The 26,487-nt window shown below is 38.9% G+C and overlaps 1 protein-coding gene across 1 annotated transcript in view; it reads left to right on the top strand.

The window, feature by feature from the left end:
• The window catches only part of CD2AP (CD2 associated protein), a 142,987-nt gene that overhangs the window by 104,275 nt on the left and 12,225 nt on the right, over window positions 1–26,487 (top strand). The window contains exons 12-16 of the mRNA XM_056126263.1: window positions 8,384–8,549; window positions 9,154–9,296; window positions 17,601–17,713; window positions 18,589–18,687; window positions 21,610–21,806. Of these exons, the coding sequence (XP_055982238.1) occupies window positions 8,384–8,549; window positions 9,154–9,296; window positions 17,601–17,713; window positions 18,589–18,687; window positions 21,610–21,806 (718 nt within the window). The remainder of the gene's footprint in view (window positions 1–8,383; window positions 8,550–9,153; window positions 9,297–17,600; window positions 17,714–18,588; window positions 18,688–21,609; window positions 21,807–26,487) is intronic.

The following is a 26,487-nucleotide window of genomic DNA, read 5'->3' as shown; positions in this document are numbered from 1 at the left end:
GTTTCTATTACTTCTATCTGTCAGAAATCCTAGTCCGGATAAAGTAGTAGGGATTTGCTCTACTGAAGTAAAAGACTGTACAAAAGACAGCAATCAGCGAATTTTCAGACATTGAACAACAATTAGCATAGTACTGTTATCACTGAGAAAAGGGAAACTAATGAGGTAAGCACTAAAATTACTCTAGCTTATTGTCTATAGACAATAGTTTATGGACATTGGGAAGGAGAAAGCTAATTGAAGCCTGTTTTTCCTGCAGTCAAGGAAGTAAGAGATAAGAGTTTAAGGAAGCAAAGGCAGTTTCAAAATTTGTGGGGCAGACTGCCAGATTGGAGGGAGCTGCACACTTAAAGAACTCAGGTCCTTATAGGATTTACTGTAGAACCTTGGCTACTGTTGAACTATATACACATGGAAGGAAATGTACATAATTGGATAAATAATGCCTAATAACATCTAGTGAAACATTTCCTGGAACTCCCAAAGAATTTATGTTTCCACATGCAAGCTATGGTAGGAAGACCTTATAAGGCATTAGCAAGTCCATAAAAGGTTATATGGACTAAAGACTTAGTCCTTAGACTAAAGACTAACCTGCCCCAAGGTTAGTCAAACTAACTAATTTCTTAATATAATTGAGAATAATTTAAGAGAATATAATAAAAATCTAGTACCCACATGTAATGTGTTCATCGTGTCCTTTATAAAAATTTACCAGGTGTGGAAATTAGGAGAAAATAGCAACACATAGCCAGAAGAAAAAAAATTACTTAATTAACCCTAGAAATTGTAAAAGTAATAGAAATAGCAGGCAAGAAAAGAACACTAAAACAGCTATTACAGATATACCCCATAGTTTCAAGATAGCAGAGGAAAATCTGAACTTTTTTGGTGGAGAAATGCCAAAATATTAAATGCCCAACTTGGACTTTTGGAGATTGGAGATACAGGATCTGAACTGGAAAACAGGTGAACTGATTAGCAGATTAGAGGCTATCTAGAAGAAAGTAATTGTGACCTAGGTGACAAAGCAGTAGGTACTTTACACAGTGTATCAGCTGCATGCTGACCCAGTTTTGATCTCAGGCATCCCATGTGGTCCCTCCAGCCTGCCAGCAGTGATCACTGAGTGCAGAGCCAGGAGTAAGCCCTGAGCACCACCAGATATGGCCCCCAAAACAAAGATTCACAGCAAAACAAAACAAAACAAAGATTCACAGCTTCAGCCATCACCTTTACGCTGCTGATTCCAATTCAATTTAGTTCAGTTTATTCATACCTTACCAGACCTGTCTTTATACTTCCCTTTGTATTCCCTGCTTTCTGCTTAAACTATATATCAGTTTTTGATGGTGGGAATATCTGACAATATTCAGGGCTTACTCCTGTTTCTTTGCTCAGGGATCACTTATGGTGATCACTCATGGTGATACTTGGGGGATCATAATGTGATACAGGGAATTGAACTTGATTGAGCCATGTACAATGCAAGCTCTCCACCCACTGTACTATCAACCCAATCTCTGAAATAGTTATACTTTTAAGAATTTTTAATGAAGTTAGGACAAGCTTTTCTTATATTTCTCTCATTCTTAAAATATATTTTGCCTTATGTTGAATGCTCTAAGTTGGCAGAACATTATGCTGTGTACTGCATAGTAGGAAATCTTTAGGTACCTTCTTTTTGTCTGCTTAGGAATGTAGTAGAAATACTATGATTTTTATTATTATTTTGGATTTTGGCCCTCACCCAGTGATGCCCAGGACTTACTCCAGATTCTGTTCAGAAATTACTTCTGCTGGTGCTTAGGGAACCATATGGGATGCCACTGATCAAACATGGGTCAGTTGTGTGCAAAGTATGTGCCCTACCTGCTGTAATATTGCTCTGGTCCCAGAATGCTACAATATATTAGAAATAAAAAGTTCGTGAATTTTCAGGCCAGGATATAAATAGTATAATAGTTTGGATATGTGCCTAGCAAGTGCCCAACCTGAGTTTGATTTCTGGTGCCAGATTTTTCCCCAAGTATTGCTGGGTGCAGCTCTGGAGACCCCTAGCATCACGAGGATTGCCAGGGTGTCCTCTAAGCACTGTGGATACTGAGCAGCGTTGCGTCCTTGGGCCCTGGTGCAGAGCCTGTGGCCTGGATGCTCATGGATTACCAGTGTGTCATCTGAATAGCACTGTCCCTCCCTCCCCAAAAGGAGGCGTTTTTAGTTCATATGCTGGCCATGGATTCCTAAATTAATATTGTTCCATTTTTTGCAATGTATTTGAAAATCTTTGTCCAAAATAATATTCAAATCTATGGTCTGACTGTGATGTAGTAAGTTTGCTTCAGTGTGGAATTAAAATGAAGATTTGTCTAAGATTCATTACTAGGCCCTTGTTGGAATTACTGATCACTAATGTTTTCAACTGTGGCATGATCCTGTAGTACATAGACTGTTGAGTTGAGAGCTCTGCAGGAATCTTTTGTATTTTTATATATAGTATGCTTACCGAAAAGGAAATGATACTTACCGCTTTTGTTTTATAAAGAACATTTTGATAATCTGTAATATATCAGTCTAGTTTGAACTAAAAAATAATCTCGACTGCTGAAGAGTAGAAAACAGTGTTCTTTGTTCATTATACTTACTCAAGTTTGAATGATTTTGAAGATATTAGACTTAACTGTAGCTTAAAATCAACCATATATATATATGGCATATATATGGTATATATATATATGGTTGATTGTAATTACTAGTTTTATATATATACACATATATATATGCAACTGGCTTGTAGCTACTAGGAAGATTTATTTTTTTCCTTTAAATTCTTAAAATTGTATTCTGACAGTTGCTGGTTAGTAAGCATACTGCTATGCATACTGGTAATGAGCCATAATAGTGAGGAGGTTGGGATTATTAGAAAATTTAGAAAACGGGTGGAATGTGTTGACTAGAAATGTAAGTCTGGTCAATATTTGTCAAAAAAATAATAATAAAAGAGCAATAGGAAAGCATATACCGCAAAGGGCTCTAGGCACCTAGGAGGAGTTATCAGAACTCATTCAGTAAGACAGCTTGGATAATTTCTGCTGCTTATATTGGAATGACCCTGGGTGTTGTTAAGACATAGACTAATGTCTAGGCTCCTGTCCAGAAATTTTATAGCCAGGTCTCGTTCTGTTACTATTACTACTCCAATGACATTCCTCCACCTGCTAAAACAACTAAGTCTAGAGGGGCCTTCACAACAGTTTCCAGGGCTCCCACCCTGGCTGACAGGGCAGACTGCTCGGGGCAGGATCCTGAAGATGTCCTTCTACTTGGGCTCTGGGTAGCCAGGGACCACCAGTGCTACCCTGGTGGTTAGTGGGGCCCAGATGGTGCCAGGGATTGATCTGGGTCCCACAGATGGCTTTCCCTGACCAGACATTACTATTCTTAAAGTTCTGCATGTCGTTTGAATCTGAGAACAAAATTAAAAGCTGAAGTTGAAAAGCCTTTTAGTGCAATGGCACAGTGTGTATTTAACTATTTGTTGCCCTGCTCTAAGAAGAATTTACACTAGTGTTAAAAGTGGTTAATAGAGGTAAAGTGTGTATGTGTTTCATACAAGTATATGTTTGCCATTTTGGGTAGTTTGAATGCTTCCTGTTGCAGCCTGGGGATAATTCAGCTTACAGTATTTTATTCTCAAAACAAGAATTTTTTTTTTTAACTGCATTAGCCTAGCCTACCAGATTTCAGGAGATGTGTGTCTGCTGTAGACTTTCACATATTTCATTTTCTGCTTATGTGCAGTACATTGTATAATGTTCACAGAATATTCATTTTGTGTTCTCTTACATACATGATATAGTTCATATTAGCTAGAAAAAAATATACATTTCTCATCTTTCACATATTAGTTTCAGCATTTATTTATTTGGGAACCATACCTGGTGATGCATAGGGATCACTCCTGATAGTGCTTGCTGAGACCAAATGAGGTGCCAGGAAATTAACTGGGGTAAAGCATGCAAAACAAGCATCTTAATCCTTGTACTATTGCTCCAGCCTTTACTTTGTCTTCAAATTGATTCATTTTTGGGTCATAAGAATGTAGACAAGGCCTGGCAAAAAGGCTCCATAACTTCTCATGTTCTCGATAGGAAAGGCGGGAAACCTTTTAAATATAGGGCTTGGCTTTTTTTTTTTTTTAATTTCTTTTTGGGTCACACCAGTGATGCACAGGGTTACTCTTGGCTCATGCACTCAGGAATTAACTTCTGGCGGTGCTCGGGGGACCATTTGGGATGCTGGGAATTGAACTTGGGTCCACCACATGCAAGGCAAATGCCCTACCTGCTGTGCTGTCGCTCCGGTCCTACACAAGATCTAATAAAAGGATATATAAGAGCTTTAAAACTAGAGAGCTGTTGAAGGAAAACCTTGGGAGAGGTAAATCTTCATGACTTTGGACATGGCAGGAGATACTTAGATATGATACCTAAATCACAGACAATGGTCACAAAAGTTCAATCGAACTTTATTTAAGTTAAAAACTTTTGCATTAAGGAACATTATCAAAAACAAGAAAAGATAGACTATAGAACGGGAGATACAATTTGAAAATCCTACATTTTGTAAGGGTCCAGTATGTGGAATGTATAGGATTGCAGTTTTACAACAAAAAGATAAAAACCCAATCAAAAAATTGAGTGAAATGTTGAAATAGATAAAAGGTAAAGGTAAAGGTAAAGGTCCTCCCGTTGATCGTCGATTTGCTCGAGCGGGCCCAGTAACGTCTCCATTGGAGACTTTGTTGTTACTGTGTCTGACATATCGAATACTCTCGGTAGCTTGCCGGGCTCTCCGAGAGGGGCGGAGGAATCGAACTCGGGTCGGCCATGTTGGCCGCTTGTAAGGCGAACGCCCTACCCGCTGTGCATAAAATTTGAAAATCCTAGATCTCATAAAGGTTCAATACATAAAATATATCAAGACCAGTTGTATAGCTTAACAGCAAAAAGACCAAAACTTAGTTTAGGAATGGGCAAAAGACAATAATTGTTAGAAATGGTCACTCTGGACAAGAACTGAGTGCTGGTAGTAGGTGAAGATGTATACCTGATGACTTTTCAGCACCCATATGGCAAACCATAATGCTCCAAAGGAAAGAGGGAGAGAGAGAAGAAAAGTTCCTGCTATGAAGGTTGGCTGGGGTGGGGCGGTGGAGGGAGCCGCGCAGGGTGACGGAGGGAAACCGGGAAACCTGGTGGTAGAAAATGTACGCTGGTGAAGGGATGGGGATTAGAACATTGTATAACGGAAATCCAGTTATGAACAACTTTGAGACTGTATCACACAGTAATTCAATAAAAATAAATAAATTATGGGAAAACCTACTGTCCAGAACTTCGTGGGCTCCACTATGGTAATTTGGCATGTTTCAGTTAATTGCCTGCCATGTGCAAATAAAACCTTAAATCATGAAACGTATCTAGCAGCTGTGTAGCATTTCAGCACCCACTTATCTCTGATGATTTTCATTGCCATTTAAAACCTCCCAAAAGGGGCTGGAGTGATAGCACAGTGGGTGGGGCATTGGCCTTGCATGCGGCCGACCCAGGTTCGATTCCCAGCATCCCATATGATCCCCCAGCACTACCAGGAGTAATTCCTGAGTGCAGAGCCAGGAGTGACCCTTGTGGATCGCCGGGTGTGACCCAAAAAGCAAGAAAATAAAAATCTCCCAAAAGCTGTGACTCCTTGCCAGTGAATAAAAATAAAATAAGAATATTTTCAGTGTACCTTATGGTAATGGTATCTTTAAAGATGCCACGCCACTGGCCAAGCAAGTGAAAACAGAGATAGATAAATGGGACTATCTTAAACTAAGAAGCTTCTGCACCTCCAAAGAAACAGTGAACAAAATACAAAGACAGTCTACAGAATGGGAAAGGATATTCGCCGAATACACATCTGACAAGGGGTTGATATCCAGGATATACAAAATACTGGTTAAACTCCACAAGAAGAAAACATCCAACCCCATCCAAAAATGGGGCAATGAAATGAACAGAAACTTTCTCAAAGAAGAAATCCGAATGGCAAAAAAGCACATGAGAAAATGCTCTACATCATTAATCATCAGAGAGATGCAGATCAAAACCACAATGAGATACCATCTCACACCTCAGAGACTGGCCCACATTCAAAAGAACAAAAGCAACCGATGCTGGCGCGGATGTGGCAAGAAAGGGACACTCCTTCACTGTTGGTGGGAATGTCCACTGGTTCAGCCCTTCTGGAAAACAGTATGGACGATTCTCAAAAAATTAGAAATTGAGCTCCCATTTGACCCAGTAATACCACTCCTGGGAATATATCCCAGAGAGGCAAAAATGTATAGTCGAAGTGACATCTGCACTTGTTTGTTCATTGCAGCACTCTTTACAATAGCCAGAAACTGGAAGAAACCTGAATGCCCAAGAACAGATGACTGGTTAAAGAAACTTTGGTACATCTACACAATGGAGTACTATGTAGCTCTTAGAAAAGATGAAGTCATGAAATTTACATACAAGTGGTACAATATGGAAAGTATCATGCTAAGCGAAATGAGTCAGAAAGAGAGGGATAGACATAGAAAGATTGCATTCATCTGGGGGATATAAAGTAACAAAGTATGAGATTAATACCCAAGAATAGCTGAGATCAGCACCAGGAGGATTACTCCATAACTTAGAGGCCAGCCGGGTATCCTAGAGGAAAGGGCAGTTCAGATAGAGAAGGGAGCACCAAATAAAGGATGTTTGGAGGATCCTCCCAGGAGGGGAGATGCATGTCGAAAGTAGACTATGGACTGAACATGTTTGCCACTCAATGCCTCTTTTGCAGACCACAACACCCAAACGGAGAGAGAGAACACAGGGGATTGTCCTGCCACAGAGGCAGGGGGGGATGGGGGGATGGGGGTGGGAGGGATATTATCCATGGTGGTGAAAAACGGGCACTGGTGGAGGGATGGGTATCTGATCATTGTATAATTGAAACCCAAGCACAAAAAAATTGTAAATCTACAACTGTAAAAAAATAAATATAAAAAAAAATTAAAAAAAAATAAAATAAAATAAAATAAGAATAAAAGAGACATAATTTTTTTGATAATCAGAGTTAGGTAAGTCATAGGCTAGACTTTTCCAAATAAAATAATAATGTTCCTATGCTCAAACATGTGGGTTGAAAAAAATGAGCAAAATAGTAAAGTAGTTTTTTTCTAAAGATAAGGTTATTTGCATATGGCTGACCAGCACATAGCAAAAGATTTCAGCATTATTACTCATTCTGAAATGCAAGCTAAATCCATATTAAACTACCATTTCACAGCACCTAGAACATTATAATAATAATAGAATGTAAAAGAACTCATTGGCAGGGATATGGATAAGTTGTACCTTTTACTTTATAGTTTGGTGCTCTCTGGGGTTTGTACATCTTAGGGGGTACTGTTCACACTTGGTTATTACTGCACACTCTGTTGTGGTTCCAGCGATTCCTGGCAGCCCTCTCAGCATCTTGTGTGGATCAGTGCTCGGGGTTGAATTCACAGTTGAATCCGGCACTTAGCCATTGAGAATGCTGAGGCCCTTCTAGCACATTTAGATCAATCAGTGGAGCTTCCATTTCTCTTCCTCCTCTTTTTTTTTTTTTAATTTTGATCATTTTCTTTTTCTTTTTGCTTTTTGGGTCACACCCGGCAATGCACAGGGGTTAGTTACTCCTGGCTCTTCAATTAGGAGTTACTCCTGGCGGTGCTCGGGGGACCATATGGGATGCTGGGAACTTAACCCAGGTCGGCCATGTGCAAGGCCAATGCCCTACCTGCTGTGCTATTGCTCCAGCCCCATAATTTTGATCATTTTCAAACAAGAATGTTAAAGAGCCCTTTAATTTATAATCATTTAGAATTCCCCTCTGAAGTTTCTGAAAGCAAGGTGGATGGAAATCTAGGTGATAGTGCCTTAAAGTTAACTCATGTGGATTATATATTTGAGTAGAATACCACCCTCCAAAATGCTGCAAGACCAAAAAAAAAAAAGCAGGCAGTATTTGTCTGCTAGTGGTTATTAGTGGTTTTCCTCCCCACCAGATATTTTTAAGTTGGTCTCCCCCCGTCTCTCTCTCTCTCTCTCTCTCTCTCTCTCTCTCTCTCTCTCTCTCTCTCTTTCTCTCTCTCTTTCTCTCTCTTTCTGTCTCTGTCTCTCTGTCTCTCTCTCCCCCCCCCCCCCCTTCCTCATTCCCTCTCTCCCTTCTGTTTCACACTTGGCCATCCTGACGTCTTTCAAAAATACTTAGTTGTGGTTGTTAACACTGTATTAAATCTATTTTTCACAATCAGATGAAAAGTCAACGCTGGAACCGAAACCTTCTAAACCAGCTGCTCCTCAAGTCCCTCCCAAGAAACCCACTCCACCCACCAAAGCTAATAATTTAATGAGATCTCCTGCAATAATATACCCAAAGCGACCAGAAAAACCTGTTCCCCCACCACCTCCTGTAGCCAAGTAAGTTTTATAAAATTTTGAATTAGCTCCTTGTTTTCTATTTCTTTAAAGTGCTCTTCTGCCTTTTTAAATCCAAAAGTCATTTTTCAAGTATTTGCTTCCCATATTTTTCCTATAGATTATAATACTCCATTTAATAATATTACTTTACTGTAGGCGAATACACATTGGACTGTGCTGGCTCTGCACTCAGGAATTACTCCTGGCGGTGCTCAGGGGATCATATGGGATGCTGGGAATCGAACCCGGGTCGGCCACGTTCAAGGCAAATGCCCTACCCGCTGTGCTATTGCTCCATCCCCTACATGATTATTCTTAGCATATCACTGTCCTCCCGTTGTTCATTGATTTGCTCGAATGGGTCCAGTAATGTCTCCATTGTGACACTTGTTACTATGTTTGGCATATTGAATACCACACGGGTAGCTTGCCGGGCTCTCAGAGGGATGGAGGAATAGAACCTGGGTCGGCCAGTACAGAAAATTCACTGTTAATGCTAAAACATCTTTAATGTCATTATATCACAATGTTAAAGAATGATCATGTTTAATAAACAGGTATTTTTTTTTGTTTTCCTCTTATTTTTTTTTTCTTCTCATTTTAGGGTTAACGGGGAAGTTTCTGCTGTTCCATCTAAATTTGAAAATGAGCTGGTATCAAAACCAAAAGTAGATTCTGAACAGTTACCACTTAGACCAAAATCAGTAGACCTAGATTCATTTACACTTAGGAGCTCTAAAGAAGCTGGTAAGTTCACATTTAAAAAGGGAGTACTTAAAAAAAAAAATTGCCAGTAGGGGTCAGGGAGATAATGCAACAGGCAGGGTGACTGTCTTGCACACAGGTGTCCTTGGATTGATCCCTGGCATCCCATATGTCACTTGAGCACTGCCAGGAGTGAATCCTGAGTGCAGAGCCAGAAGTAAGCCCTGAGCACTGCTGGGTGCAGGGCATCCCCCTCTCCCCCAACCCCATTGCCAGTGTAATTTTTCAAAATGATTTAACAAGTGGGTCTCTGTGCAATCTTTGTATATACAGCAGTGATGAATTGAAATTTATAGAGCCAAAATAAGAAAAAAAGTAGTTAACATTTATGATTTATGCTCAGAGTACCAGGATAAGCATTAAAAAGTCATTATTTAAATTTTCATGCTATTTTATAGTGAAATGATCTTACTATCTAACTAAGAAGGGTTTGAGTACATTTTTTAAAAAAAAAATTTTTTTTTATTAGTGAAACACCATGAGGTACAGTTGTAGATTTATAAATTTTTGTGCTTGGGTTTCGATTATACGATGATCAAGTACCCATCCCTCCACCAGTGCCCATTTTCTACCACCATGGGTCCCAGTATCCCTCCCACCCCCCACCCCCCACCCCTCCCACCCTGCCTCTGTGTCAGGGCATTCCCTTTTGTTCTCTCTCGGGTTTGATTACATTTTAATTTTAAAAGTTTAAAGGTTGGTAATAGAATTCCAGCACAAAATTCTACCAAGAAGACACTTCTGAATTTTCCCTCACCTCCAACTTAATGTCAGAATATCTTCCCTTCCCAATTCGGGAAGATAGGCTTATTGTCTCCTTTGGGTGTGTCTGCTCCACTCCTGTGCTGGGGGTTGGCCTCATTGCCAGGTGCAAGGCATGCAGCTGTTCTACCACCTACCACTGAGCCACATCCCTAGTTAATTTGTATCGCTACATGTGTTTTTCAAGCTGAGGGCTGACTTTACAACTCATTTATTTTTGTTTCTTGGTCTTAAAACTCCTAAGTTATAAAACAGAGAGCTTTTGAAACAGATGCTTTGATAAGTGTCCCACAGTGGGGGAATCATTACAAATCATTACCTTTGCAGTAGTGGCTAGCACCTGTTCTGGTATTTTTTACATTTTGAAGCATTGGCTCATATTTTTTTTATTTTACCTTTTCAGTAACTCTTAAGAGGCAGATGTTATTTTTTTCTGCTTTTTGCGTTTTTTTTTTTAAATTTTTATCAGTGAAACACCATGGTGTACAGTTGTAGACTTACAAATTTTTGTGCTTGGGTTTCAGTTATACAATGATCGAGTACCCATCCCTCCACCAGTGCCCATTCTCCACCATCACCAGTCCGAGTATCCCTCCCCCCCCCCCCCCCCACACACACACACACACACACACACACACACCTGGCTGTGCTCAGGGCTCACTCTTGGCACAAGGAAATATAACCGTATGTGAGGCAGGCACCTCAACTCCTATACTGTCTCTTTGGCCTCTTTCACCCCTACTTTGCAATCTATGTAAAGCTGCAGACACACACACTATCCAAGAGAACTCTTAGGTTCCCCTATAATGGATAGTGCTCTATAATATTTTTTTATATAAAATTATCTAATATTTTAAAACATATTTTTTATTTTGGTCTCCCAAACAGTACTGAGGTGGCTTTGGGGGTCCCTCCCAGAGATTTTAGCAATTAAGCCTTGTGCAGGAGGGTTAGTGCCGAGGCCCACAAGTGGGGTTCTGCTCAGTGCTGTTTGAGCCCTGCAGGCCCAGGTATCACACCCTCTCGGTAGTGGTCTGGGACTTCTAGGGCTGTCACTGATTCTTTGGGGAGCAAACGGGGTTATTATATTTAAGCTTCAAGACAAGTTACATTTAGAATTTTGTTGTCACTGTTGTAAAATCTGCTTTTTTACTACCTCTCAGAATTTTTAGGTGAATTTATTTTATTTCCCTCTCCTCAGTTTGCTAAAACAATTCTTCAGTCCTAATCATGACATTCATGCTTCGTACAAAGTTTAAAATTTGTATGTTTTTACAGGTGTTCAAATATTCAAATAATGTCTTATCTCGTAAAAGTATGTTATTTACTATCAAAACAAAGTCCTTATCTTATTTAATCCTCCCCAAGTAGGGCCTCCCACTAATGGTGCTGGGGGCCTCCAGGGGGTCATCTGGGAGTTGCCCAGGGCCACAGGTCAGACCTGGGCATGTGCTGCTGGGGGTTGGACTCCTTGGGGCCTCACGCACATGCCAGTCCTCTGTGCCATTCCTGGCTCTGTGGCTTGTGTTGGGAATCAAATCCGATCTCATACAGGAAGCAGACACTTTATCACTAAGCTACATTTCTAGACCTGCATGCTCCCCCCCCTTTAAATCTTTTATTTATTTTTTTTAATTGAGGTTAGTGATAGATCAAATCTGTTTACTCTGTTAATTTTAAAATAAATGTGTTTTCAGTAAGTAGAAAATAAAAATATTTATGCAGTCTCTTTAATACTGGAAACCTAAAATCCATGTGTATGTGTGTGTGTGTGTGTGTGTGTGTGTGTGTTTTAATTTCTCTAGTTTCTATAATAATTTTTATTATACATGTTTAAAGCTTGATAGATACCTTTCGGAGCCAAAGGAGTGAATTTAAGCAAATTTTCACTTTTCAAGTCTTTCTCAGTAAAAGCAGCTTTGTTTCAGTTGTATGCTTCCAGAACAAATAATACAAGTAACATCAGATTATTGGTAGTGGGTATTTTTGTACTGTGTTTTGGTTTCAATTTTTATCTTAAGTTCATAGCCATTTATATACTTTTCACTAGGAAAACAAAAACCCTATTGTGAAGTGGAGTTTGAAAATTCCTAATTTCTGGCGAGTTTCTTCAGATGAATAAGGGTGTGATTTAGAGAGGTTGAGACTTAAGCAAGGTCATTTTTGGCTAACTTCCAAACTGTCTTTCTTTGTTTATTCTTTCTACTTTAGCTGCCTTTAGAGAATTACCCTTACACTGTACTTCACTCTGGAGTTCATGTTCTGATCAGTTGTTCTTCTCAATACTGTTTAGAAGCAAGAAGTATGCTAAGATAAGGTGTAACTGCTTACAGAAAGTTAATGTCTCAACTTAGGCTTTATAGTAACTTGTTTTTATTACAGTAGTGTATGCTCTTAGTTTTTGAGCTATAAAGTGATTTTGGTTTGTCTTGGATGCTGTCTTGAGTCACAGTGGAACTCAGTAGTTACTCTTGGCTCTGAGCTCAGGGATCACTTCCGGTGGGGCCCGGGGAATCGTAAGCAGTGCTGGGGATCAGACCAGGTTGATCGCAAGGTAGGCAGTCTGACCCCATAAAATTATTTTCTTTAACGTCTCTGAGATGCTGCCCCCTTTAAAAAATTCATGAGTTCTAATGCCATCTCAAGTTTGATTGAAGTATGAGGCATAAAGTCTATTTTTTATCCCAGTTTGAGATTTTAAAATGATTTTAATGGCATATGAGTTCCATAATATTTTTAAAAAGGAAAATTTAATAATTTATTATGTAAAATAATTGAAAGTGAAAGCGTAATGGCATACGCTTTTAGAATGTGTATTTAAAAATTATTAGCTGACTGACATTTTTTTTGACTTTTTCTTAAAAGTGGAATGCAGGGGTTCAGGCGTGGAGCTGCAGTGGTCACTGTACTCCACACACTGTACTTCACACAGAGCCTTCCACACTGCTGACCTGGATTAGATCCCCAGCATCCCATATGGCCTGCCAGGAGTAATTCCTGAATGGATCCGCAAAGAGTAACCCCTGAGCTTTAACGGGGTGTAGCCCCCAAACTCAAACCACCCCTCACCCCGCCCCCCCCATTAATGGAATGGTCCATTGTATTTTTACCTATTTAAATACCTTACATGAAAATTGTTATTTTCTTTTTATCCTCTCCTTTAGATAATCTTAATTTATTCTTTTATTTCTCTCCTATAAAAGATGTAAATATCTAACTTTACTCTTTGGTAGGATTTTCTTACTTAGAAATACATACACACACACACACACATATATAAAAATAAAGTATACTATAGTTCTTTTATCTGTAAGAAAAATATTTGTAAAATGCTTAAGTTTTTAAAAAAAATCTCCATAAACATTCTTATATAACCTAATAAAATATACAAGATATTAAACTATATTTTTCTCTTTACAAACTCAGAAATTGAATTAATATTTTGATACCACTATTGGTAATTAACAGTAAATTTTTTAAGAAATGAAATTGTTTTATAGTTTTAAAATATAATAAATATCACTTAATTTTATCAATACGTTCTTGGAAACTGCCACTTCCTTTTTTTTTTTTCCTTTTTTAAAAAATTCTATTCAGTTAGTTTTTTTGGGACCATACCTAGCAGTGCTCAGCGCTAGCTCCTGGCGCTGCACAGGAATCTCTCCCATTAGGCCCCAGGGACCCTAAGAGTGTCAGGGATCAAATTTGGCTCAGCTGTGTGCAAGGTAACTGCCAGAACTATTGTACTGTCACTCCAGCCCCGAAAACTGCTTCTTAGTGAAATGATGTAGCACCAACCCAGTGTGATGACGCTCTAATTGGTATAAACCAAAGTGAAATTCCTGTGGGATATTTCTGGAGCCAGACTTGTAGATAAAAAACAAAGCGGCGTCTTGTAGCCCATGTCGGTGTACATGCCGTGTACACCGAGCTTGGCATGCCTGCACATACATTCCTACACACATAGAATAAATACAACCACTACTTTCTACTCCCTAACTTGTACATCTTGGTGAAAAAACACAAGCATGGGTGGGTGAATGTGGCAATTCCACATAGATGTATATTGGGAACCTTTTTTTTTTTTTTGGTTTCATTGAGGTTAATGTAGTACTAACACTCTCTTAGAACCTGAGAAAACACAGGGTGAAATATTTTTAAAGTATAGTATTTTATCCTTTTTACTGTAGTATTTTTCCCTGAGAAATTCTAGGGTTTAAAAGAAAATTTTACAGATGCATTATTAATCTAAATGCCTGCATTGTTAATATTTTAATTCTATTTAGTAATAAGTTTTTGTTAGAATTGCTATTGCTATTCTACTATTTCTTTCGGAATTCATGATGAAAATTTTCTAATGAGGTTCTGACCTATTAAGTGGAAGACATAAAGACTGAGCTAATAGTTTAAACTTTGACTATACCCGAAATGTTGGACTACTTGGAAAATAGATACAGAAATTAAAATTTTTATCTTCCAATAATTTCTTTGAAACTGGAATTATAGACAGTATGAAGTTTTCAATCATATTGGATTGCAGTTTTATAACGAGATATTTAAAAAATAATAGTCATATATTTTATAATAGAATTAAACTTATGTTATTGTCATTATTGTTACATGTTGAAGCCAGAAATTTCATCCATAAGAGTTTAATTTTAAGTGTACTGTTGATAAGTTTATTACTCTGGTTCCCAAGTAAATTTTAACACCAAAACATCAATATCATGTTTGATATTCATGAGTAGTGACTAAGGTTTTATCTTAATTTATGTTAGTATCACTGCTTATCATAGCTTTCTTGAAAGACAGAGGAATCTAAAATTTGATGCACATCTTTGTAAGCTTAGGTACACTTCAATAGGTATATGCTAAATATATTGAAATGGTAATTATTCACTCTATAACTGTTCCTTTTTCCTGCTTTGTAAAATAATTTTTTGTTTTAGTCTTTTTCCTCGACATTCCTATCCTTGACTTTTCTTTCCAGATTTTGTTTCCTAGCCTGTTTGCCATGTTTCCCTTCTTACGTGTCAGGAATTTATCCTACCCTTCTCCATTTTGGTAAGATAACAATTTATTAAAAAAAAATCAAAATAGCATATTCAGTATGAATAGGTGGTGCACATTGATTTTTCTTCGTAACGTTACTAAAAGTCTACATGTTGTCTGTCTATTCTAACCTTTTTGGTTTTCCATTTTAAAATAAAATGAAAATCTTGTGAAAATTGATTAAAGATTTTCTTTTGATCAAGAGTATTTTTTAATTGACAGTCTTAAATGTCACCTTTTCCCCCAATTTTTTTTTCTGTTTTTAAAACTCCATATACTATGTTGAAATGTAAATGGCAAAGTGGCATTTTGCTTGCAAGTGTTAAGTGATTTATCATGCCCCTTATGTCATTTTATAGTATAAATCCATTGTTATTCCAGAAGTGTTCAAACATACCATGAGACCAAAATGTGCACTATTTCATTTTACTAACTTGATGACTTAAATGGAGAACCCGAGAGAGTTTGAAAATAATAAAATTATTTACCTTGTGTTGTAATCCAAAACTAGACATACAGAAGGCACTTTTATAAGAGCATGCCTCATCATTTTATAAAATTACACCTTGCTTTCAGTTTATTTTGATCTCTTGCTGTGTTTTTGTGTTTGTTTCCTTTTCATTTTGCAAGTTGCTTAAATATGCATTTGAAAATAATCTTTCTAGGCCAATATGACTGAATTGTACTAATTAAATTTTTGTGGGGGAGAGAAATGAGTTGTTAGCACATACTCCGAGCAGTTTTTGACCAGTCAGTTTACAGCATATATTTCAGCATCCGTGTTTTGTTTATGTTTACACCCAAAATGAGATTTGTGTGTTTAAAATCAAGGTTTTTCATGTTACAGAATGAACATTGGAACCATCGTATTATTATGGTTTGTTATATTTTATAGAGACAGTTACCAGGTGACTTAAGACAGGAGTGAAACAAAGCTCATTACATTAATAATTGTAATGTGTTAGTTTCTTTTTACTTGATCCTAATGAAAACATAGAAAGTAGTGCTAGAATGTGAAGATAGGAGGGAATGAACAGAGGTCAATGAACACTTTGTTCTTACATATCCACTGTAGGAAACAGTGATACTTCTTTCTCTGTCTTAATTTGTGTTTGTCATCTCTAAAAAATTTATTTTTCTTAAATTATTTTGTGTGCTGGAGCGATAGCACAGTGGGTAGGGCATTTGTCTTGCACGTGGTGACCTGGGACGACCCGGGTTTGATTCCTCCGCCCCTCTTGGAGAGCCTGGCAAGCTGCTGAGAGTATCCCGCTCACATGACAAGCTCCCGGCGTTGTATTCATGTGCCAAACACAGTAACAAGTCTCACAATGGAGACGTTACTGGTGCCTGCCCAAGCAAATCGATGAACACCTGGACTATAGTGCTACAGTGCTAAATTATTTTGTATACAAAAATTGATTGATACTTTTTTTAGGGCCATTATTTTTTTATAAGAAATAGCATCACTTAAGTTGTAGTTTCTAAATAGTTGGCAGAAGGCATCATAAACATCCAGGCAAATGATAATAATGTGAAATATGGCTCTATTCCTAGAAGGGTATTTGCTGCCATTTAGGATCTTGACTATGTGATGAATATCCCTAGTTTGACGGCTGGGATTAATGGAAGATTATATTAAGTCTCTGCAGTCACTCTTAGGTTTCTTGTATCAGGTATAAATACCTGATGTTCAAGTGTCAAGATCAGTTTCTTCAGTAAGGTTTTCTCGATCACTTATAAAAAGTAAAAGTATATACTATTGTTTCAGAGATAGAGATTGCCTATATTTATTCTTAGACACAAGTTGTTGGTTAAAGGTTGGCCAGGTTTTGATGTTGGAAGACAAGTGTATGATCAAAACAGCATCTTCTTTTGGTGTTGAATTTGTTCTATAATTCCTAAACATGGTAATATTTAAGCAGATGTACAATTAACTACAAATGTTTTAAGTTCCAGCTATAATGACTATACACATTCATATATAAAGACATACATATTTCATCATAATTTAATTCATTGTGGAAAGCAGCAGGGTCCCAATAGTTGAATCTTTAACATTTTGATATTCTAATACCACTTTGAAGTTTAAAACAAATTTTATGTGTCAGTTTTCTCATTGTAATTAAGAATTTAAATAGCCTATGTAGTACAAGATTTTAAGGTGATGGTTATTTTATGCTCGGTAAGTTATGGATATATTTATATCTTTTAATAAGAACTGTTTGTTGAGATCTAAGTCTCACAAACATTAACTATAGTGTTAATGAGGTCTTAGGCTACGAGATGTATCACATTAAGGGTTTCTTTTGAAAGGTTGAGTGTTTTCCAAATGCATATGAGAAGCACAGGTTAATTTGTGAGTCCTAGTGGTGTTTTAAATTTACAGTTTGTTCAAAAGTTGGAAGCATCCTTTTTAAAATATTTTTTAAATTTGCAGTTATCTCTGATTGATTTAATTTTATTCTGTAGATCTTGTAAATTTTGATGACATAGCTTCTTCAGAAAACTTGCAACATCTCACTGCAAACAGACCGAAGATGCCGGGAAGAAGATTGCCCGGGCGCTTTAATGGTGGACATTCTGTGAGTACAGGAACATTCACACACCCAAGCCTTGTTAGAATGTGGAGGACCTATAGTTCCACTATTAAGGTTGAATCAGGGAGATGGCTGTCATACTCAGGCAAATGGCTAAATTTAAGGAAATACAGGGAAAGAGTTGTGTTCATGTCAACTGAGCTTAGAATGGAAGGTTATAGAATCAGAAATAAAATGTTGTCCTGAGCCTACAGTCAGAGCACAGTGGTCAAAAGGGACAGGGAACCTATATAATCTACCCATCCAACAACAAGTTAGACATTGTATATTTTTGTGAGATATGTGCATATAATAATATACCTATTCTTCACATGTACGTATGGGAAAATATGCGTACGTACACGCACACACACGCGCGGAGAGAACAGATAAGTCATAACGAAGAATGAGAATATCCCTCATCTCCTATACTAAGTTTTGTTATATGTAATCCTGGTGTCTAAATGTGTGATCTCTTTTTATGTGAATGTTTTTAGGATATTGGTATTGCGTTAGTATTAGTCTAGTATTTAAGCATTGTGGTACTTTAAAAGTTACCTAAGTAGAGAAAAATTTTGTTGCCAAAGCAGAAACTAAAAAAAAACAGGTCTGTGTCAACCTGGTCATGAACAGCTTTGTTACTGTGTATCTCACGGTGACTCAATTAAAAATAAATAAAATTTAAAAATGTAAATTTAAACAAAAAACAGGTGTGCTATGCTATTCAGCTTGAAATGATACAATGTCTGTTAATAATGACACAAAATATTCTGGAACAGTAACTGCTGAAAATAGTGAAAAGCTAATTACCCAAAAACTCAATACCTTTTCTTTCTTTGTTCTTTTCTGTATCTTGATATTAAAAAAAAAAAAAATTAAAGCCAACTCAAAGCCCAGAAAAAATCCTGAAATTACCAAAAGAAGATAGTGCCAATCTAAAACCATTGGAAATGAAAAAGGATTCAAGCTACTCTCCAAAGGTGAGGCAGATGTTTTTGTCTAAGATTTATATAATTTAAAGGATTATTTCTTCTGCAAAGAAAAGAAGATTTGCCAATAGTTTGAATTGTTAAATTTGTCCTACTATTCTTCCACAGTTTTCTAAAGCTTTCTTATTAAAAATAATTCTTTGTGATTATTTTATGAATGGGCTAGAGCGATAGCACAGCGGTAGGGCATTTGCCTTGCACGCAGCTAGCCCGGCCGAACCGGGTTCGATTCCTCCGCCCCTCTTGGAGAGCCCAGCAAGCTACCGAGAGTATTTTGCCTGCCTGGCAAAGGCGCAAAGCCTGACAAGCTCCCCATGACGTATTTGATATGCCAGCAGTAACAAGTCTCAAAATGGAGATGTTACTGGGCCTGCTCGAGCAAATTGATGAACAACGGGAGGAACGTTTGTTTGTTTTATTTTGAGTAACATACATGTTTATAGTTAACTATAATTTGATATTTTCCAGAGGGGTGGTAGGAGCTGTAGATTACATCTGTCACTGTTCAAAGCTTATTTCTGGCTTTGTGCTTAGGGGACTATATGTGGTGCAGGGTCAGGTAAACTCAGGCCAGTCACATGCAAGCTGTACTGTCTGCCTGGCTCTAATAGTTTTATATTTTAAGGCATAATTATTTACAATATTTTTAATTTTTCGTTAATTATACACTATATTTTGTTTTGTGGCCATCCCTAACTGTGCTTAGAAGCTACTCTTGGTCTTGTTCAGACCTTTGGATGACAGGCATTGCCCAGGAGACCTTTCAGGGCCAGTTCTCCAGCATGCTAAGTGTTCACTCATAAGTGCTCACTCAGCCTGTTGAGCTGTCTCTCTGGATTTTTGAAAAATTCAACTCCCTTTCTTGTTGTTACTGTGTGACTGGGGATCATGCACGGTTCTGGCTAATGCTTTCACCATCTCTTCCTCCCCCCTCCCCCCCCCCCACACACACACTTTATTTAAACACCATGGTCTACAAAGTTGTTCATGATGATTTGTTATAGGCATATTCAGTGTTCCAACACCAACCTCATCACCACTGTCACCTTCCCTCCACTATTGTCCCCATTTTCCCATCCACCCCTCAAGCCTGCCCCATAAGTATAATTTACTTTATATTGCTTGTTACCAATTTGTGAAAATCGTTGTTTCTCACCATGGGGACATTATGTCCTTAATTGAGTCTTTCATGTAAATATTTTTGTTAATTCAGCTTCAGTTGGCTTCTACATTACATTCCCATCCAATCCGGTTTGCTCCTACTGGGATCTTAGTATTGTGGAGTTTAGAGAAAATCTTACATGGCAGTGGTGGTGGAACATGGGTATGGCCTACTCAACTTCTGGAAGTACAGGGGCTGAGGGGGTCCCCAATTCTGAGAAGGCCAAGAGTTTTCAACCAGAGTTGCAGATTTATTTTTAGTTATAGCCATATCCTTAAGGAATGGTATGGGAATTTTGAAATTGCAGTCAATCTATATGGTACTTTGAATAGGATGGGTATTGTACTAGGTTAATTCTTCAGATCTTAAGTGCAAAGTTAGTGAGTCTCATTCATGATATACGACTCCATTACTACTTTTGTCCTTTCCCAAAATTTAATTTTTTTTTTACAAGACACTATTTGATTACTAGCTTGATGGTTGGCACCATATTACCTAAATATGAGAAAAAAATGGCAAAAGACATGAATTCCTCCTTCCAATACATGGTGCTATTTTTTCTTAAACTCGTAACATTTAGACTTAAGATAGAGTTACCACAACTGACCTCTATTCCTTCTCAGTTTTGTTTTCAGCATTTGGGGGCTGTTCCAGTGTATAAGATTCTTGTTCTGCTTCTCTCAAGATGAATTGCATTTGCTTTTATTTCAGTTATGTAAAATGGTAGCAAGCTGTGAACTCTTCTTTTTTTTTTTTTTTTCCTGCTTTTTGGGTCACACCCAGCAATGCTCAGGGGTTACTCCTGGCTCTGCACTCCGGAATTACTCCTGGCGGTGCTCGGGACCATATGGGATGCTGGGAATCGAACCCAGGTTGTCGCGTGCAAACGCCCTACCTGCTGTGCTATTGCTCCAGCCCCAGTCGTGAATTCTTTTTAGTGCCTCATTCATAGACTTTCTCATTGCATTAGTTTTAAGAAAAAAATCTTGGTTTTCAGTCGTTCCACAGACGGCTACTGGTCTGCAGGTGTGAAAACGACTACAAACCACTGTTATAAATAATGGCTATATAATATGAGGAACAGAATAACAATCAGTAATTCTGGCATAGCCTTGCTTTTTGCTAAGCAAACTATTCTTAAGACAAATCTACTGAAGTTTTCCTTTTGAGGGGAGATGTTCTGGGCTTACTCCTGGCTCTGTGCACAGGAATCACTCCTTGCCGGGCTAAGGGGATCAGTGCCAGTGCTGGGGATTGAACATGGTTCAGTAGCGTGTATGAGAAAGTGCCTTCCCCACTGTATCTCACCGCACTACCTGTTCCTTGTCTTTACTAATAAAGCTCCTGACATTTCTCACAAAAACTTGTGATTGCAAGTTTATTTATTTGTTTTTAGTTCTGGTTGTGAAGTTCACACTGTTCTTTAAATTTTTTTTTGCTTTTCTGGGCCACACCCAGGCATTGTCAAGGTTTAATATTCACTCTGCATGTGGAGATCACTTTTTCAGGGCTTGGAAGACCATTATGGGATGCCAGGGGTTGGGCCAAGGTTGACTGCATGCAAGCCAAACACCCTTCCCCTGTGCACTCTTGCTCTGACCTGTTTTTTTTTTCCTCCTTGACTCTTAGTGTGCTGTTTGAATGTACTGAAAAATAATTTTGTCTTCTTTAGGAATCTTTTGAATTTAAATAATATTTAATATTAATATAAAATATCCATGTAAATTCAGAAACGTTTTAATGTTTTTCAGCCATCTGCATACCCATCAGCATCTTCAGTTACTTCTAAAACAAATATGACTGCAACTATAAATCCATTAGAAACCAAAGTTAAAGGAGAAACAGATGACAAGAATCTCATACATTGGAACAGTCCTCAAATGGAGGAACTTAGAGCTCAGGTTATTGACTTACTGTGTATTGTAGAAGCACTGAAAAAGGACCATGGGTAAGTAGCCTTTACTTTATTCGTTGAGTACTATTTAATAGATGAAAATTTCTTTCAAATTATGGCAAGTAAAGATGTGTTCTGCAAGTTACTGGTATGAGCAAGTGTGTTTTTGCCTTAAAAACACATCTAGTTAGAAAACGAGATGGGGGTAGAGCCAGCCCTTTTCTCCCTGTCCCAACAAGACCCCCGAGTCGCTGCCCACAAACGGCCTCTCTGGCTCCTGATCAAGCTGCTTAATGGCCATGATCCCAGAGACTCAGGAACAAATCTCGAAACCCAGCAGGTTTTGGCAAGAAATCCCTTCAGATTTAATTGTTAAAATTTCAAAATTGCGTGGCCACTACTGCAGCCACACGACATCATATGTTATTCATAACCATCACTTAATCACTTAACTTCCCGTTAGTCGTCGATTTGCTCGAGTGGGCGCCAGTAACGTCTCCGTTTGTCCCTGTCGCATGCTAGTGTAGCCCAATGGCATCTGTTCGCTCTGGGAACATGAAGAGCCTCAAACCGATTGTTCATGGTCTTGATGAAGAAGTCTGACCATCTGGTAGGTGGGCGGCCACACGGTCTTTTGACATCCCGTGGGATCCAGTCGGTAACAGCTCTAGTCCAGCGGTCGTCTTTAAATCTCATTACGTGACCAGCCCATCTGATTTTTGACACTTTGGCAAACGAGACAGCGTCCCTGATACTTGATCCAGATTCTTTCTCTCATTTGAGTGAAACGTGATATTCCAAACATAGCTCTTTCAATTCCTCTTTGGGAGACCCAAATAGCATTCTCATCCTGTTTACGTAGGGCCCAGGTCTCTGAGGCATATGTTAATGCAGGAAGAACAGTGGAATCAAAGAGATGTGCCCGGAGCTGGAGGTTCTTCATCCTCTTAGCTATTTCTTCGACGTTCTTGAAGGCGTTCCAAGCCGCTCTCTTCCTCCTGCGCAGCTTGGGTGCCAGGTCATTTGTCATGTTGACTTCTCAACCTAGGTACACATAGCTGTTGCATTCGGAGATGGTCGTTCCGTTGAGAGCGAATGGGGCATCAGGAACGAGGCTCTCAGAAACATTGTCTTCGTAAGATTTAGCTGTAGTCCTACCTTTCCACACTCAAGGTCAAAATCGGCCAGCATTTGTGCCGCTTGGCTGATGTTTGGTGTTATTAAAACAATGTCATCAGCAAAGCGGAGGTGGTGTAGTTGCCGACCATCTATCTTCACTCCCATTCGTTCCCATTCCAGTCATCGCATGATGTTCTCGAGGGTGGCACTGAAGAGTTTCAGTGAAATGGTATCACCTTGCTGAACCCCTCTCTTGACATCAACGATTACTTCTTTGTAGAATGGTGAGATCCTGGTAGTGAATCCGCAATACAGCTCACGGAGGATCTTGATGTATTGAGCTTGAATGCCCTGATTGGCTAGGGCTTCAATGACGCTTCCGTCTCAACAGAATCAAAAGCCTTCTTTAAATCAATGAACGTTAAACAGAGCGGCATCTTGAACTCCCGAGAAACCTCAATGAGTTTGGTTATCATGTGGATATGGTCGATGGTACTGAATCCTTTGCGGAACCCGGCTTGCTCGCATGGTTGTCCTTCATCTAGTGTTCTGCCAATCCTATTTTGGATGACTCAAGTGGACAACTTGTAGATGACAGACAATAGGCAGGTCGGATTCATAACCATCAATAGAAAACAAATTGGCTACTGTTGCCTTTTCGGCAGATCTGAGTGTTGGGGTAAAATCCTAAATAATAATGGTAGGTATGGTGTTGAAATGTTGAATGAAATCTAAGTATAGAGAGAGTAATTTGGAAATCAACTGCCCCACAGGTACGAGGAGGGTGTGAGATGGGGGTATACTGGGGTTTTAGGTGGTGGAGAATGGGCACTGGTGAAGGTACGGTTGTTTCATTGTATGACCTAGACTTAGACTCAAAAGCTTTGTAACTGCTCTCACGGTGATTCAATAAATAAAATGATAAAGAACGGGAAAAAAAAAAAGTAAGGTGGAGTTCATGCACAATTCACCACCTAAGCAGTGGCTGAATAAAGAGCAGTACTCCTACATTAAAAAAAAAATAGAAAAGAAAACTTGCTCGAGCGGGCCCAGTAACATCTCCATTGGAGACTTTGTTGTTACTGTGTCTGGCATATCGAATATGTCACAGGTAGCTTGCCGGGCTCTCGCACAGCGGGTAGGGCATTTGCCTTGCACGCGGCCAACATGGCCGACCCGAGTTCGATTCCTCTGCCCCTCTCGGAGAGCCCGGTAAGCTACCGAGAGTATCTCGCCCGCACGGCAGAGCCTGGCAAGCTCCCCGTGATGTATTCGATATGCCAGACACAGTAACAACAAAAGTCTCCAATGGAGACGTTACTGGGCCCGCTCGAGCAAATCGATGATCAACAGGAGGGCCTTTACCTTTACCTTTTAGTGAAACACCATGAAAGTACAGTTGCAGATTTACAAGATTAGTACCAGGAGTTTTGCACCATGACTTGGAGGCCAGCCACACACTCTAGGGGAAAAGGAATCTCAGATAGAGAAGGGAGCACCAAATAAAGGCTGTTGGGGAGGATCCTCCCCTGATGGGAGTTGCATGCTGAAAGTAGACTATAGACCAAACATGATTGCCACTCAGTGCCTCTTTTGCAAAGCACAACACCCAAAAGGAGAGAGAGAACAAAAGGGAATGCCCCGCCACAGAGGAAGGGTAGGCTGGGGGGGTGGGGGGGGTGGGAGGGATACTGGAAGCCGTGGTGGTGGAAAATGGGCACTGGTGGAGGGATGGGTATTTAATCATTGTACAGTTGAAACCCAAACACAAAAATTTGTAAACCCCATTGTATTTTAGAATTGAGGTGTTTACTTCTTGGAATACTTTGACTCCCTTTTCGACTAGGGTTTACAGAAGAAAGGATAGTGTTAGTAACCCCGAGTTCCACCTCTTGACTGAATTTCAGGGAGAGAACTCAAAGTTCTGGGATGCATGTGTCATTTGCAGAGGCTTGAAGTCCAGTTCTGGCACTGCCTAAGTACTGCCATGTATAGCCGTATTGGGCCACCAAAACTGCCAGGCCTGCATACTGGACAGGTATTACCCAGAGTGGCCACAGGGCCCCTTAGCACTGCTGGGAACCTGGAAAACCTGCACTTATCCGTTGTTGCACACACTTTTCTTTTAAATGACTCGGTCCATTTCGTACTGCTGTCGTGGGATGCAAGGAATCGTAGGCCAAGTAAGTTGGGAAACCTTGATCTCAGTGAAGCAATGACAGATTCACAGGTAAAATTATGTGTTCGAGATTATATTCCTTGGGGCTGGAGAGATGGTCCAGTGGGTAGGGCATTTTTCATGTAAGCAGCTGATCTGGGTTCTGTCCCCAACATCCCATATGGTTCTTCGAGGAGTGATCCTTGAGTGCAGAGCCAGGAGTAGGCCCTTAGCATTGCCAGGTGTGCTAGGTCCACCCCTACCTTCCAAAAAGATCACACTTCTTAAAGGGCAGAGTTAAGCTCAAATCCAAACCTGCTCTTGTTTTAGAGATCTTTTCTGTCTCTTTCATGTTTGAACTTTAAAACTTGTAAAATTATAAGCATAATTCTGCAAATGCCCTAAAGATAAAACAAATATAAGATCAGCTAATTTTACTAACCTGATGGTTTGGGGTCAGGTGCTTTTTCGCCTTTATCACTTTTCCAAGTTGGAAGTTTCTGAAAGGACTTTTGAGGGTTTTTTTTTAAGCCTGTAAGAGGATTTAATGAAATATGGGGTCTGGTATAACCACTTCCTGTGACCTTGTTACCTCTGAGTTTTATGCTGTCTGCCAATTTTCAGTTGATGTCAGATTCTGTGAGATAAACAATCCGAGGTAATTGTGGCTTTCAGAATATCATGACAAGCTTTTCTCTCAGATGGAAAAACATAACACACACACATAAACTAATGTGTGTGTGTAATCTGAGTAATTTGATGGTTTTTTTGTCTTTCTGGAAGCCCTTAATTTTGTTTTGACTCTGGCAGGTTTGTTTTAAGTAATCTCCAGTATATACATTATAAACTAAATGTGTTTATCAGTTAAACATTGAGAACCATCCTCATAAATCTTTCACATTTTATTAGTAATTTTGTACTTTTATTGAACTAATGTTACGTATACCAGTTGCCTTTGGGGGCTCTCAAATTAGCTATAAGGTGAATTAAATATTCATAACACATGCTCATATATATATTTTTGTAAATGTAATTTTTTATTAGATTATTTAACTTTTAAATAGAACATAAATGTTCTAGGAATAGATCTTAATTTAGAGATTAAGTATATACTACACTTAGGATAATATAAATTAAAAAGCATACTAAATTTAGAATAATAAGTAAAAAATATAAGCATTGATTTAGTATAATGCTTGTATTTTTTATAATCATAGAGCCCAGCAAGCTACCGAGAGTATCCAGCCCGCACGGCAGAGCCTGGCAAGCTCCCCGTGGCGTATTGGGTATGCCAAATACAGTAACAACAAGTTTCACACTGGAGACGTTACTGGTGCCCACTTAGCAAATCGATGAACGACGGAGGACAGTGCTACAGTGCTATACTAAAACAAAAAATATAACAGTAATAGGAATGTGGTTTTAGCTTTGAATCACATTTTTAAATTCCATCTGAAT

The sequence above is a fragment of the Sorex fumeus genome, unplaced genomic scaffold, assembly GCF_029834395.1.
Source record: "Sorex fumeus unplaced genomic scaffold, SorFum_2.1 ptg000061l, whole genome shotgun sequence".
Lineage (NCBI taxonomy): Eukaryota > Metazoa > Chordata > Mammalia > Eulipotyphla > Soricidae > Sorex > Sorex fumeus.
This window is presented reverse-complemented; position numbering and strand designations above follow the sequence as displayed.